The sequence below is a fragment of the Aquila chrysaetos genome, chromosome 4, assembly GCF_900496995.4.
Source record: "Aquila chrysaetos chrysaetos chromosome 4, bAquChr1.4, whole genome shotgun sequence".
NCBI lineage: Eukaryota > Metazoa > Chordata > Aves > Accipitriformes > Accipitridae > Aquila > Aquila chrysaetos.
In genome coordinates, this window is record NC_044007.1 from 37,470,191 (window position 1) to 37,485,088 (window position 14,898).

Here is a 14,898-nt window from a genome sequence, read left to right on the forward strand (position 1 = left end):
TGTTCACAAGCATGCACACACAGAGCATATATCTAAAAATACTCAGTTGAAGGCTCTATATTTCTATCGCAAGCTTTTGCTAATAAACATAACGATGTTTTGTTTTCCTTGTATCTTTATTTTTCAGTCCAATTCAATTTATTTGTTGCTCTTTCCCTATGCTACATGTCTGCAGAACTGGTAAATCAAAGCTGGCAGCTGCAGGTCCAAATCAATAAGAAAAACGTGGGTTCAGAAACTGCTGCAAAATTTATTATACCTCTCTGTTCACTGGTGTGAAGCAGAAAGGAGGCTTGAGAAAGAAGCTCAAAACAATGACAACTAAAGTTCTGCTCCTTAATCCTTTTGACCAATATCTGCAAATGCTCTGTAAGGTTCTTGCACTCCAAGTTCTCAAAGAGCTTTAGGAATTCATCTGGAATTCCATATCTGCCAACTGCTTTGATAACAGTATTGCTATGGTTGAACAGGAATTAATGTGTCCTCTTACAGCTGTCTAAAATTTTGCAAAAACAAACAACTAACATCAAGTTATTTGCCTTAGAAAAAACCAATCCCTTCTTTAACCTATATTCAAATTTCTGATGCAATACAACTAGCGCCAAAATTCTGATTATATAATTTTTCAAAAATTATTTTATTGCTGGTTATATTTTCTGCAAACTGCAAATCTGAAAAGATTTTCTTAAATTTCACAATAAAAGAACTGATGAAAATATTACCAAGCATAATATTGCATTATTTAAAAAATATATATAAATTAGCCATACATTTTAAATAGACATCTCTTGTTTATTAGTTTCCAAGCAAATAAAGCTAAATTATAGTTGAGATATTATAATGTCATATTCCATAATGAAATTTAGAGTTTTAATTACTTTGTTCTCTTAATTTTGTAAAATTGAATATTATCTGGTAAAATGGATATTTGACTAACATTTAAGAACATATAGACATAGTATAAAATGGCTGCACTTTCAATGGGAGCTATACAAGTAAGTCCAACAACATACGGTTTTGTATGACTTTATAATAATTTATTTCAAAATATTACCCTTCCTAGAATGAAAAAATTAAAACAGCCAGAGAACTGAAAATTCAGAAGGGTTAGGTAAATTAAGTTTTCTTCTCTCTAGGATGACAGTGCTGGCAAGCACAACTTTTATCTCTATGCAAAATCCAGTATTTGTCAAACTATTTTTCAAAATTACAGGATTATCCAAAAGGGAAGATACTTACAGATCCTGCCACTTGAGAGGCACTCTGAAATTCATCAATATCTTCTGTAAGTGTTTCAACCCCAGGTACTTGAGCTGTTCCAAAGAGGTAGAAGAGAAGTAAATCACTCTAATTAAGTAAGCATTAGTCACTTTGAAAATAAAATGCCTATAAATTAACTGCTGGGAAGGTAAATGCGGCTACTGTAAACGCACTGCTTTTCAGTTACACTTCAATGGATTTTAATTTATGTCTGATTTTATGTCTGACTTTAATTTATAAGCTTAATGCAACGTGGAACAGCGTCTCTAACACGATTAGAGTGATAAGCAAGCTTCCTTCAGCTGCCAAGGTGTCTCATAGGTTATTTATTATATTTACTATTAAAAATAAATACTGTTTGTCCTTTACACAAGTGAGTAGTAGATCTTCAGCTTTAATAAAATCAATAAAATTAAATTTAATTAATTCCATTAAACTAATTAGAATATAGTTAAAAGCCTTGAAGTAAAAGTTCTGGTCACTTTAGGCAATGTTTAAAAGCCATGCAAGCTATAATTTTTCCCCATACTGCCACATTTGTAAAACAACATGACTTGGTGAGAAGTCTAGAATGCCTCTTTGACACACACGTAATGACGTAAAACAGAATTTATGTACCTATGTCAGAGAACGCAATTTCCAAGTAACATGTTACGCATTTTCACTCTGCCTGACAGTCTGCTAGCCACTTAGATGCTATTCATAAGCAGTCTAAGAAAACAAGATGCCATGATCTTCCCTAGGTTCTGCTGTTATTCAGACACTTAGCAGGGAGGTCCTTATGTTTCCAGAGTGCCCTGATTTGTTAAACATCTCAGCCTATATTTACTATGAAGACAGAACTATACCGAAGTACAGCAACTGTGGTTACCACATTCATTGCAAACACAAATGAAAGTGGAGGAAGAAGAGGTGAGGATAATGCAAAGTTGTGGTCAGAGAACTGTGCAGGAGTTGCAAGATGATGCCACATTTTTGCCACTGCCATATCTAGTCTGCAACCCTATTTCCCACATATTTGCATCCTTACTAATTTTTTACCCTGGTCATGCAGTTCCATCTGGAATAGCACTATATGTGTTTTATACACCGCTATTTCTATTGAACATCCCCAATGTCAAACTTTTCGTCTACATCCAAAGGCCTGTTTTGAACTTTCTACTATATTGGAAGTATATACAATACTTTCCTACTTTAAAGGAAAAAAAATACATAGGAGCTACACATCCTAGTCTATTCAAGTTTCTTCAAGTAGAAACTTTCTGGTTTCTACTGGATAGAAACAGGAGCTGGCTAACTGCAAATAATAAAAACCAGTGACTCCTGTTTGATAGGAAATGAACTACTGATGTGAAATTTGCTTAGTAAAATTTATTTAGCAAACTGAATATTATGTATCACAGCATAATCTGTAGATCTAATAACACAATATAATAGGAAATACCACATGTACACATTGTGGTATAGTACCATATAATCTATTGTTTTCAGTCCAATCATATCATTCCAGGTAGAGTCACAAAAGAAACAAGTCTTTGCCCACACCTCAGAAATATGTGGAGTTGCATACTACACTGTAAAGTAACTCACAAACAGCTTTTCTCAGACAAATTGAAGAGTGGTTTAGAAGTGCTACGCTTTTCATTTATCCAGTATTGAGTTTACTCCCTAATAAGTTATTGTATTTCAAGCTTTCTTCTACAAGAATGCACTGACTGCGAAAATCTTATTTGCAATAATGTCTTCTTTTTCTGCCTTATATCATGGCTTTCACTCAAAGAGTAAGGTACTTTTTGGCAAAAAAGACCAAAACAAGTGAAACAAGGTCCCATGGTACTTATAGGCAACCGGGATTAAATGAACAATTACCCTTTTATGATACTACTTCTTAATATCCAAATTAAAAAAAAAAATACACAGCAGTAGACAACCTTTACAAGCCTCCCAACCTGAAAAACAGACTGGGGATTGACAAATGCAGATTTTTACTGGATCAATCCTGTTGCGGTGTCTATCTTTTGAAGCCTCAGCCATTCTGCCCATTTATCTGTACAGAACAAGAGCAAGGCTTAATGGAGGACTGATGCAGGAGACAAACCTGACAGGCTTGGCACCTGCAGGGGAAGTTTCCTGTGTGGTCACTGAAGCTGCCTCTTCTAATCAAAATCAAGAACCTAGCTATTAAATTCTTCCCTTAGTTCTTTCCAATGAAGTGGTCCAATGGGAAAGAGAAACAGTTTTGAGCGGTATAGTTTAGGACAGTAAATAGAAACTGCAGCATTAGTGTCTTGTGTTCTCCGATCTTGAGATCTGATTCCCATCTCTCATTTTCACTACTTAGATCAAACACAACTCTGTCCAATTCAGCAGGATTATACTAGAGGGAAATCAGTATAGTGGTTAATTAGAACCAGATCCAGATTGCCAGTGGAGTCAGTATAGTACCTGATGCTTGCCTGATGCTGCAGATGATCTTTTTACATAAGCTATTACATTGACTTTATTAGGTGGAATTGCTTTAGTAAGGCTTATTTATAAGGGCTGTTAGATCAGATGTGCTGCCAATTACTTCTGAACCTTGTTCATATGAAATCCACAAGAGAGATGCTCCAGCTCTAACAACTTAACAATTTCCCACTAACCCAGAAACAGATCATTATCTAAAGAAAGCTACCCTCAACTTTGCTGTGCATCAGCACCTTGCTTGCATATTCTTGAACAAATGGTTTACATCAGCACTTCCCAACACATAGTTTTCTCTCAGTAAGGTCATTGGTACTGGTACGTAAAAGCAGAAAATAAATTCAAATAAACCTGGTAAGTGAAGCCTGTTAGTCACTTTTTCATGATATAATACATTCTTAAGAGCACATAACTAAAAATTCAGTGCAACGTGATGCCTTGGTTACTTAGGGTTTTCTAACAATATCTTTAGGAGTCTCTTTTATTATCTTCTTCTCATACATAGTATTCATTGGAAATAAATATCAGATGCACTGAAAACAAGGATTGTGCTGCATTTATAGGAAAGATTGATAGAATGGGCAGTTGCCTGAGTTCTGTGCCTGTTTCTAGTCTGTGCTTACTTGTAAAATCCAGCTGTGCTTTTTTTCAAATCAAAATGTATTACTAGCCAACATTTCAGGAAAAGAAAAAATATTTTGAAATGCTGAACATTTCTGAGAGTGCTTCTTGACAGAAATTTGGCAGTACCTCACTGTTGACCTCAGTCCTTTTACCCTAGGGGCTTTGCTATTTTCTAGCTATATGACTAACAGATTCATGTATATTCACAGACATGAGGTAGATGTGTTTATAACAACATGAATGTCATTGCCCCACCTACCTATCTAACTTTTACTCCCTATATTTTTATTGGAGGTGTTTTTTTACGGCAAGTGTTCTCCATCTTCTCTATATCCATACTGACTACAGAGTATCCAGAAGTGGATAAAAGTAGTCCAAGTTACAATGGCTATAGCACTTCCGTGCTCCATACTCTGTGACCACAAAAGATCCAGCTTCATTATTACACAGCATCCAGCACCTTCTGACAGTTTCACCTTTAATCCTGGTGCCTCTGCCATTTAGCAACAGCTTACTATTTTACCGAAGCCTACAGTTTCAGAAGATGGCATGGCGAAGTGGGCGTACTTCCACTTCAGGAACAAGGGTACGCAGGAAGGAGAAAAGAAGGCAGAGATCTGTTCAAAACAAATTGTTTCAGGAACTGTAGAACTTTTTCCTACATGTATGTCTTACTCCTCTACTTGTTTCTCCTGCAATAATCTCATGCTTGCATATCCCCTTACCTATCCCAAACAAGCCACCACCACCTCCCTTCCTGGGGATTACTCTCATAATGGAAGAATTTTGCCTTCCTTTCACAGCGCTTGAGTGCAGTCACCACTCTGGGTCTCTCTTGCTGACAATCTTCATCAAGCTTGTAAGAACATCATATTTTGAGATTCTGAGTCCCCTATTATTTTTTTTATACAGTGATCAATGGCAGATGAAAGGAAAAACAAATGGCATGACTGCATGAAGCCATGCATTCTCACAAAACTAGTTTGAAAAATTTATCTTGAAAGCCTTACTAGGTACTAATGCTGACATACATTGGTTTACAAATGAGGCAAGAGAAATGAGCAAAACCTCAGGTTGCCGTCATACCTAATAGCAAACCTAGTAGCACTAAATAGCAGAGACGTAGTAGGATAATTAAAAACAACAAAAGTTACTTCCTATTTGTTTTGCATTAATTAATCAACATAGCTAACTTGTCTGTGGCTGCTGAAGACTAAACTGCAAATCAAATCCTCCTATTAATAGACATGGCTGGTTCTACCCAACAGTAAGGGAATGGACTGAAAGATTTATCTTTGCAGATTCTCTGTTCAAACCTCTGTTCGCTTCTGTCTCCATTCCAGTGACAGCTAAGATAAAGTTAACCTTCATCAACTTAATCTTTCAGAGGAAAGCAGGGCATTCTCTGGCAAGATATCCCTTAGGAAGTACCTTTTCCATTAGATTTCAGGTGTTATTCTGTCCAAAAACCTGAGCAGAAATTGAAATAAGGCTGAATGTCCTGACTGCAGATTAGCACAGCATAGGATTATGTTTGTATGAGGAGAAAAACTGTTCTTCAGAGCTACTGTATAAACTCCTTTTTATTGTATTTTAATTCTAGTCAGTGGTGCTTGGAGAGATCAGAGGAGCATTTCTGATACTTAGTTTAAAAACAGGGGAGAAATTCTGTAACTCTTTTTATTTTTACTGTATATTATTTGAACCCTGTGGATGCATTTGTAGTATTAAATTAAATATTTCAAAGACCATTCTTAGGCATAGAGGCCAACTGGAAATGAACAGCCCACATCTACACTATTAAGCTATTTTACACCCAAAATAGTGTGCTAACATACAAAGTGTCTACTAAGAATGAATCCTGACCCAAGGTGGCTCCCAAAATATGCCTAGGAATTATTCTGGAGTGCTAATTGGCCATGACAAATGAGTTCAAATGCCGAGGAACATCTCTGGCAGTGTTTAATCTTTTACAGACATAACCTCTACTCTTAAATTCAAGATGTTGGTTTTGGTTTGGTTTTTTTTATGAGCAGCAAATATTTATGTAACTTACCATCAGAGTCTGACACTGCTGGCTCAGATGTTTGAGATACCATGGAGACATCTTCCGGCCTTTCTGCCAAATTATCTCCTTGCAATCTAAATTGTGGAAAAATGCAACATTTGTAATCATATTCCACAGATAAGACACAGAAGAGTGTTATCTCTGACTACATACCCTACTCGCAACATTGTCTTAATTAAAAGGGTAGCTTTGCTGAAAAGCTGATATCCATGTTTCAATCATACCATCCCAGATCATCTAGTAACCAAAAGTGGCCTCTAAGAAACAGTCAACTGAAACCTAGCTTATGTATTTTTGTAAGACTTATTTTAACAACAGTGGGGTTTTGGCTCATGCGCATATGAAACTGCAAGCTTCCTCACTACATTCAAAAATATTTTAATTAAACAGAACTGTACTGGGTGTCCATGTCAAGGTGTTGGCAGTGGCAGGGCTGCAGGGGTGGCCTTGGTGAGAAGAGTCTGGGGCTTCCCTGTGCCAGACACAGGCAGCTCCGTCTGGCTCCAGAAGACCCATGGCAGGACACAGCTGAGCCCCCCAGCCAAAATGGTGGCACCTTGGAAAAAACATAGTTAAGGAAGAGCAAACAATGCCACACAGGCAGAAGAGCAGGGAACAGAAAGAGCAGGAAACAGCAGAGGGAACACCAAGGTCAGAGGAGGAGATGTTCCACACTCCGGAGCAGATACTCCCTTGCAGCCCATGGCGAGGAGCATACCAGAGCCGATATCCTCTGCAGCCCATGGAGGACTCATACCAAAGCAGGTGGATATGTCCTGGAGGGACTGTGGCCTGTGGACAACCCACAATGGAGCAGATTTTTCTCCTGAAGGACTGCAGCCTGTGGGGAGAGCCCACGCCGGAGCAGGTGATACGTGTGAGGAGGAAGGAGGGGCAAAGAGGAGATGTTATGGATTGACCACAACCCCCCATTCCCTGTCCTTCCTGCGCCACTCGGGGGTGGGAGAGAAGTCTGGAAGGAATAAGTGAAGTTGGGCCTGGGAAAGTGGGGAGGAGAGGTGTGGGTTTAATGTTTGTCTTTTTGTTTCTCATTACCTAAATCTATTTTAATTGGCAGTAAATTTAATTAATTTTCCCCAAGTCAAGTCTGTTTTGCCCACGACAGTAACTGGCAAGCAATTTCGCTGTCTTTATCTCTACCCACAAGCTTTTTCATCCTATTTTCTCCCCTCATTCTGCTGCGGGCAGTGAGTGAGCGAGCGGCTGGGTGGGGGGTTGGCCCTTAGCCAAGGTTAACCCACCACAGAGAAATACATGCAAGAATATTTCCTTCTCCTTTGTTACTTTTTAAAATAAAAATACAGCAATTATGGCAGGGTTTGTCTTCCGGCTTTCCCCCTGCATCAGCTGACTGCAATGCCTTGACAGCAATTTACAAAAATAGTCCTTGTATCCCTTCTTTTAAATGAGCATCCCAAGAGTCCCACCATCCTTCTTCAGGCTCTTATGAATCCTGAGTACAGATTCTGCTCTGAAGAAATAGTTTGTAACTCTTTAATACAATATAACTGCCATTTACATAAAGGTTATCTTACCTTGAATTTATTCAGACATGAAAAGAATAAGGAAAATGCAATTCAATTTTGCAAAGCCCAGGAATCATAAAAATGCACTGAAGTAAAACCTTGGGGAAAGAAATAACTTATCTCTTAAAAAAAGTTCCTTTCACTCTGTATTCTCACTCTCTGCAGCTGCTTTACACTAAACTTTGAATTAACCTTTGAAACCAAGCAGAAACCCCATATCTGCCCTATCTGAATTTCACATTTTATGACTTTCACAGTTATCTAATATATCTGGATCTTAAGTCATCTATTTGTTGTCATGTACCTTCTCAAAACCATCTCCCCCCCCCCAGATTACTTTATCTCCTTTTATTGTCCCTGGAACAGTTTATTTATGACAGAAAGCTCAATGTAAATTCATAATGACTCTTACCTGAGGAGGCAGTTCCACAGAACACAGGACTCCTCAAGGCAACAAAAGTGTAAAACTTAGAAGCTGTAAACCTAATTTTGAAAATTACTTCTATGAATCCTTTATAGCTCTGTACCTGGTTTGTAATGCTCTAGTTACCAATTCTTTAAAAGCCTAGCTTGTCAAACAGGCTCTTCTAAAGGTGACAGTCAAACAGAAGCAAATAACTTTGTACCATTATCATAAAGATATTCAAATAGGGAGAAAACAAATTGCAAATGAAATAACCACGTGAAGAAGGAAGATCTCAAAAATCACATCATTTTCCTTTGTATTGAAATTGACCTGTACTCCTTTATTACATACATACACATTTACTGCAAGCACATATTCAAGCTTATAAGGATATGCATGGAATCGCAGGAACCAGAAGTGATGTACTCTTCTCTGCAGCCATGTTGATACTTTATATGTGTTTAATTAAAAGGAAAATTACTCCAACTTTCTCTGCTTATATTGCAGTCATAAAAAAATTATCTCTAGAAGCAGGAGCTGCTGCTTTTATCCCATCAGAATTTTCATGATTTTATAATACGTTCCCATTCTGAGCTTTCATAAATCCAAACCAGACATGAAAAACTGAAATTATTCTCAACTTCTAGAAATTACACATATTTAAGTGGCCCATTGCCTCATGAAAAACATGCAAAAAAAAAATCTTTTCAATGTATCTAGTCAGAAAAGCCATTTCATATGGTTTCCCTTTATAGGAGGAAATGGCTGGCTGAACTGGGTGGGTGGATGGGTAGCTGGATGGGTGAATAAAATGTTTGACATATCTAGACCTCATTGTCACATCCAATTCTCAACTTATTTATGTATTTCTTACATGTGGATTTGTATTGGAATAGATTCTCATGTGACTCAAGCAACAAAAAAAGTCACAAACACTATTGCTCGCCAAAAGAATTTTGTTACTTGGACAATTCTGACTTCTTCTTCAGTAGTAATTCTATTCATAAGACGCCTCCACAGTAAAATGAAGACACTTAAAAATTCTTAAGCAATCGATGAGAAAGAAGCATACATCTAGAAGAGCTTCTGAATGCTTCAGAAGCTCATTATACAATCAGAGATGTAATTTTCTGATCTGTCCTTGTTTATGCTACTTTCTTCCCTAGTTCTTTCTTGCTGAATGTCTTCCAAGAAAAGAGCGTTGCACCATGTTGCGAGCATCATTAATGTTAGAAGGCCTAAACTATGAGATCCACTTATCTCGTCCCTGGTAGTACAAAAGCATTTTTATCTCCAACTCTTTTTCTTGCAGACTAGCTGTACACAGAAGTGTGAACTCCAAGGTAGACTCGATTCTTTATTGCCAGATACCAGATAGAAATTGCTTTAGCAAAAAAAGGTAAAATTATGACCAAAAAGTTGTGCTGAAACTTTTAATCCACTGCTTTGGAAAAGGTGATTATAAAAAGAACAACATATATGAGAGGCACATCCTTGTTTGCAGAGCAATCTAAAAAGAGTCAAGATTTTCCAAACTGGTGGCTAGCTTTGAAAATCTTGGCTGTTATTTTCAATGTGTACTCTTAAAAAAAAACACAACACAAAAAACCAAGTTACCTAAAAATTACTATCTTACTAATACTTTATGGACTCTTTCACTTAGTAACCGAAACATTATTTCAGCTATTAATTATTTTAATGGGAGTCTAAACTTGATACCTGATAGCCAACATTTTTTTCTATATACATTCTGTTTATAGTGTGATCTCTTGCTTAAAGACCATTGTTTCAGTTACATTCAATCAGCTGTATGTTGGAGCTTCAAGAGCTACAAAGGCAAACAGCCTCCAGGCAAATACTTCAATTTCCTTTGACCCAAAAATGCATTCTGTAAGACTTGTTCCATGAAAACTGCCAAGGACTTCAGGACCAAAGACATTATGAATAAATTCTACAGGATGGGTGCAGCAGCATTATACCAGGCCTATCACTATAAACAAGCTTGTGGGTGTATGAAACACGGTCGTACTGCCAGTATGATTTAGAAAATATGATACTATAAGAGTATGCAAAAAGAGGACAAAATGATTTCAACTACATTCCTTGAATGAGTCACAGCATAATAAAATCCTATATTGCCTCATAAGAGGAAGGAAACAGCAAATAGGAAAAATAGTCAAGATTGAAATCATAGATACTTTTTTTTCATCCACTACATTGAAAAGGTGTTTTCACACTCCTGAACAATCTATAAGCACACACGGTATTATCTAAGAAATGGCAGTGACTAAAGTCAGCGAAAAGAAAACATGTTGATTCCTTTAGGATTCAGATTAGGGAAATATTTCCTCTTGACTTGATATCTGAAAAAGCAATGTTTTCTACAACTGTTTAAGATTTATCACTTTATCAAAGATTTTATATTATTTACATGTGAGTTGCCTTTATCTACTATGTTAATTATTCTATTAGTGATGGTGCAGTATTTGGAAGTAGGAGTAACCTACTTAAAAAAAACCCCAACCTTTTTTTTTTTGTCTAAAAGTTCAGCCATCTTAAATTTTCACTAGAGAAATGAAAAATTACTTCAGCATGCACAAAGGTGATAAAAAACAATAAATGTTTTGATTCAGTAACACATTTATCTATATAGATTACCCTTTGGTTTAAACTCATGCCCAAGTGCATTGCTGAACTCAAGCACTTAGGATGTTTTTCCTTCTTAAAACATAGATTGTTGGAGAACAGGGCATGTCATCAAGATGAGGATATTACAATCTGATATTTCAATCGAAGTCACCTGTTTTACCAGATGAAAAAATACTAAGATAAAACTATTATTTGAATCCCAGTTGCTAAACTGAAATGAAAATGAAGTTAATTCTGTTATTTACGTTGTGTAACTTCTCACCAATGAGGCTGTGTGAAATAACCTACATAAAACCCCGTTCTGACTAATATGACAACCTCTTTTTGAACATCTTCAATATTTCCCTGGCAATTTTTAGTGCCCGACAACACCTCAGAACACATTGTCCTGTGGTATCGCAATTACCAACAGTCTTAATGAAACACTTGTAAATCCCTATGATTACAACTCACTGACTCATTGATTTCATCCTGCGGGCAGTGCAAGCAGCAATACCCTAGAGAAGTATCAGATACTAGTTCCTGCTCTATTTCCATTTGTTGCAAAAAAAAGTGAAATAATGCAGACTAATGGCCATAAATGTTTCAATTTACTTTCATTTTCAAGATGACAGAATATTCCAGGGGAATTTTACAAGGATTAAATATGCAGCACGTAAGTATCTGTAACATGAATTTAGTGACAGGGACATTGTACACCATGCAGGTGGACTGAAGATTCGGTGCAGATCTGCATTTCCTGCCTGGTAGATGAGCTTTGTTGAGTGGCTGTTTGGTGGAGACTGATCAAGTGCTACAAAGTCTCAAGCTTCTCTTGTGCCTGACCTTTCAGAAAGACCCATTCTAGCACTTAAAGAAAGACTCCTGAGCTTTTCTGATGGCACAACTTAATGAGGAAATGCCTAGTGGACTAACTTTATTTTCCTTCATAGCAACCTCCTCATCTTCCCACCCTGTTTTCAAAGCCACAATAACATCCCTGTGGCAATCCAATCATTACTATCAGGAGAAAACACTGAGTGCATCTTGATCTTACTTCTAGCATTACTTAGCAGCCAGAAATAAATTGCACAGTAAGAGCAGTCATTCTGCAAGACTAGCTTTGCTTTGAGTTTGAACAGTCATCCAGCATATTGTTTGTTTCTAGATTGTACTGTCTGTTTGAATGAGATTGTAGAGTCCGATTCCTCCATGTTTTTGCATAAAGCAAAGAGTATTCTGCTAGTACTAAAGAAGGAATGAATAAGTAGTATGAATGAATACTTGCTGTAAGACTTTTTAACAGTCAACGAGATTTCCACAGCAGCAACATACTCCCCATTAGATAACCTGGAAAAACTAAGAGTGTTTCCCTTTTAGTTTCTGAAATTTACCAGCAAGTACTTTTGATACTGTAACACATGCTACATAATTATGCCAAAAATATTACAGTTGTAGCTACCTACAGAATTTTATCTAATTACAGCTATATAGAAGTAGACACAAGAAAGGACCCTTACATAAGGAAGGTCTGTTCTCTGCAATATGCAAATCTTTGAAATGACGTCTACTTTTTCTAACACAGTTCACTGGGACATATTTCTCGGTGATCGTTTCTTCTATCAAACTGGTATTACTTAAGCAGACTGTGTGGTGAAACTTGTCACTACTATCTGAAAGTTAGTCCCTCCCAAAACTTGACCTATATGACAAGAAAATAAATGTTGAAAATATCCAAAGTCCAGTTCAGTTTATTGCTCTTCTGTATTGTAACCAGCTACATAGCATGTCATTACACTTCTCCATTCTTTTTCTGTGACAGAACTAATGGTCTTGTTTTCGTATCTCTCTGATACCCATCAATATCCAATTTACATGAGCTGTTAAGAGGACAGCTTCTTGACATGTTAATTGCTGCTTTAGAAACATGTTAGATTGATGACCTAACTTAGAAGCTGAAAAGAAAGAGACGAGATGATCCTACAAAACAATTCCCTGTATGAATCTAAAATCCAACTAACACCATATTAAAATGACTAATTATAATGGGTACCTAATAAAGTGTGGGTATAATGGGGATGGAAGGATAGAGTAATGCTAGAGGAGCTGTGATTTCTCCATTTGTACCACCCCTAAAACAATGCAGTAGCCCTAATACAGCCGCAAAGTTTCTAGGCAATAGGACACTGGAATTAAACTATATCTTGGAGAAAAAAATAACAGGCAACAGTTCAGGAAGCTGAATTAAAATTGGTTTTTTTCCTCCATGATTTAAAGTTGGCATGCATTTTCAGATTTGAAATTTGTGGAAACATTTACACTTGAGCAAAACATATTTTTAAGAGGTAGAACAAAGTCCTACTTTGAGGGCAATTATGAGTATGTCTATAGTTCAGTGTGTACAAGACTGCAAGTACAGATGCAGGACAAATTCCTAAGAACTCCTCCAGTGCATTAAATGTAGACATACACTATGATTGTCCTCTATGTCAACACTGTTGTCCTATGATACTCTTAAAATTAGCAGTAAATGAGATTAAACTCCATGTTATAGCATAATACTACAATTAAAAAAAAAAGTTCACTGGTGAACAGCATTCTCACAATATTAATGGACTAGAAGGAAAAAAAATTACTTCAAAGGACTACATCAGATTCATAAAAATAGTTAAAAACACTTAACCACAAGCATAGGTACTTTCTAAAATCAGGGCCTAATGAGAAGGAATTAAGGATCCTGAAAACAAAGAAATAGAAATGTTTCTGATAGCTAAAATTGAGATATATGCTCTTTAGTATTTGTTCTTTGTGTAGATTACTAATGCAAAGTATGTGCATCATAAATTGCCTTGTGCTACTGTATAGTAGAGGTTGTGCTTTAGGAAATTTTTGTGTCAAATCAAATACTAAACAGGAGTGGAGATTCACCTTCAGAGGAGGGTGATTGTTCACTCACAGACAGAGGAATTGGGATTATACTTAGATTAATACTATTCTGACATAGTCTTCCAGAAATATGTCACTGAACTCAGATAACCAAACTCCCATTCTATTCCTTCCAGAAATGAAGCAAAAAACTCCAAACAGAACAAGGGTTATCATTTTTGGACAAACTCTCCTTTAATTCCCAAATAAAAAACTACAGGCAACGAGTTACAGAATTACTGTGTTTGTGGCTGGCCTTCAAATTCTGGTACATGACTATGGGACTTCTTTTTCTTTTTAAACATAGCGAACTAGAACTGGATAAATTTGCTCAAATTCTGATGTTCCCCAGAGGTGAACAACAACAGAAACTTTGAAATTCCACATGAGAAGAAATCCTGAAAACCTCTTATTTCAAGACAATACAAATGCTTCTGCTGGCTTTTTATTAATAAAGAAAAATTCCTCCAGGGGCTCCAAGACAGTAAAGGGCACTCCCCGAAGAGGAAGTGGGAAATTACATGTCTGAGAATTGCAGCTCCAGCCTTTATCTCTGCTCTGCCCTGTGTCAGCTAAATTTTGTTGAATCTGGACAATTTCTGTAAAAAGTTTTGGTTTCTGTGAATCATTATTTCCTAAAGAAGACACATTTCATTGGAAAATTCCTGATCTGCTTTGCTAGACTCAGCTGACTTTTAGATAAATATGGTGAGAAGTAGGGGAAAGTTCAGCAAAGAATCCTTAAATCTTTCAGCAAAAAGAGCAGTAAAGCTGTTTTCATATTCACTCAAGATCAGTGTACATTTTTAAGGCTACAACCGCAAAGAAAAGTTCTCAACTCTGAAAAACAGAAGTAGTGTCATGTTTGTATTAGAATATTAATTAAGGAGATTTTGGCATGTTGAATCACTGATTTTGCTTAAATTCTTTCAAAGTAGGTTAACTATGTTCTTGTAAACATCCCAACAGATACTTCA

General features: G+C 36.6%; 1 protein-coding gene across 3 annotated transcripts in view; it reads right to left on the minus strand.

The window, feature by feature from the left end:
• The window catches only part of C4H8orf34 (chromosome 4 C8orf34 homolog), a 179,996-nt gene that overhangs the window by 32,731 nt on the left and 132,367 nt on the right, over positions 1-14,898 (minus strand). For all 3 annotated transcript variants that reach the window (XM_030011511.2, XM_030011510.2, XM_030011509.2), the window contains exons 9-10: positions 6,404-6,489; positions 1,240-1,313 (exon numbers count right to left, since the gene is read on the minus strand). In XM_030011511.2, the coding sequence (XP_029867371.1) occupies positions 1,240-1,313; positions 6,404-6,489 (160 nt within the window). The remainder of the gene's footprint in view (positions 1-1,239; positions 1,314-6,403; positions 6,490-14,898) is intronic.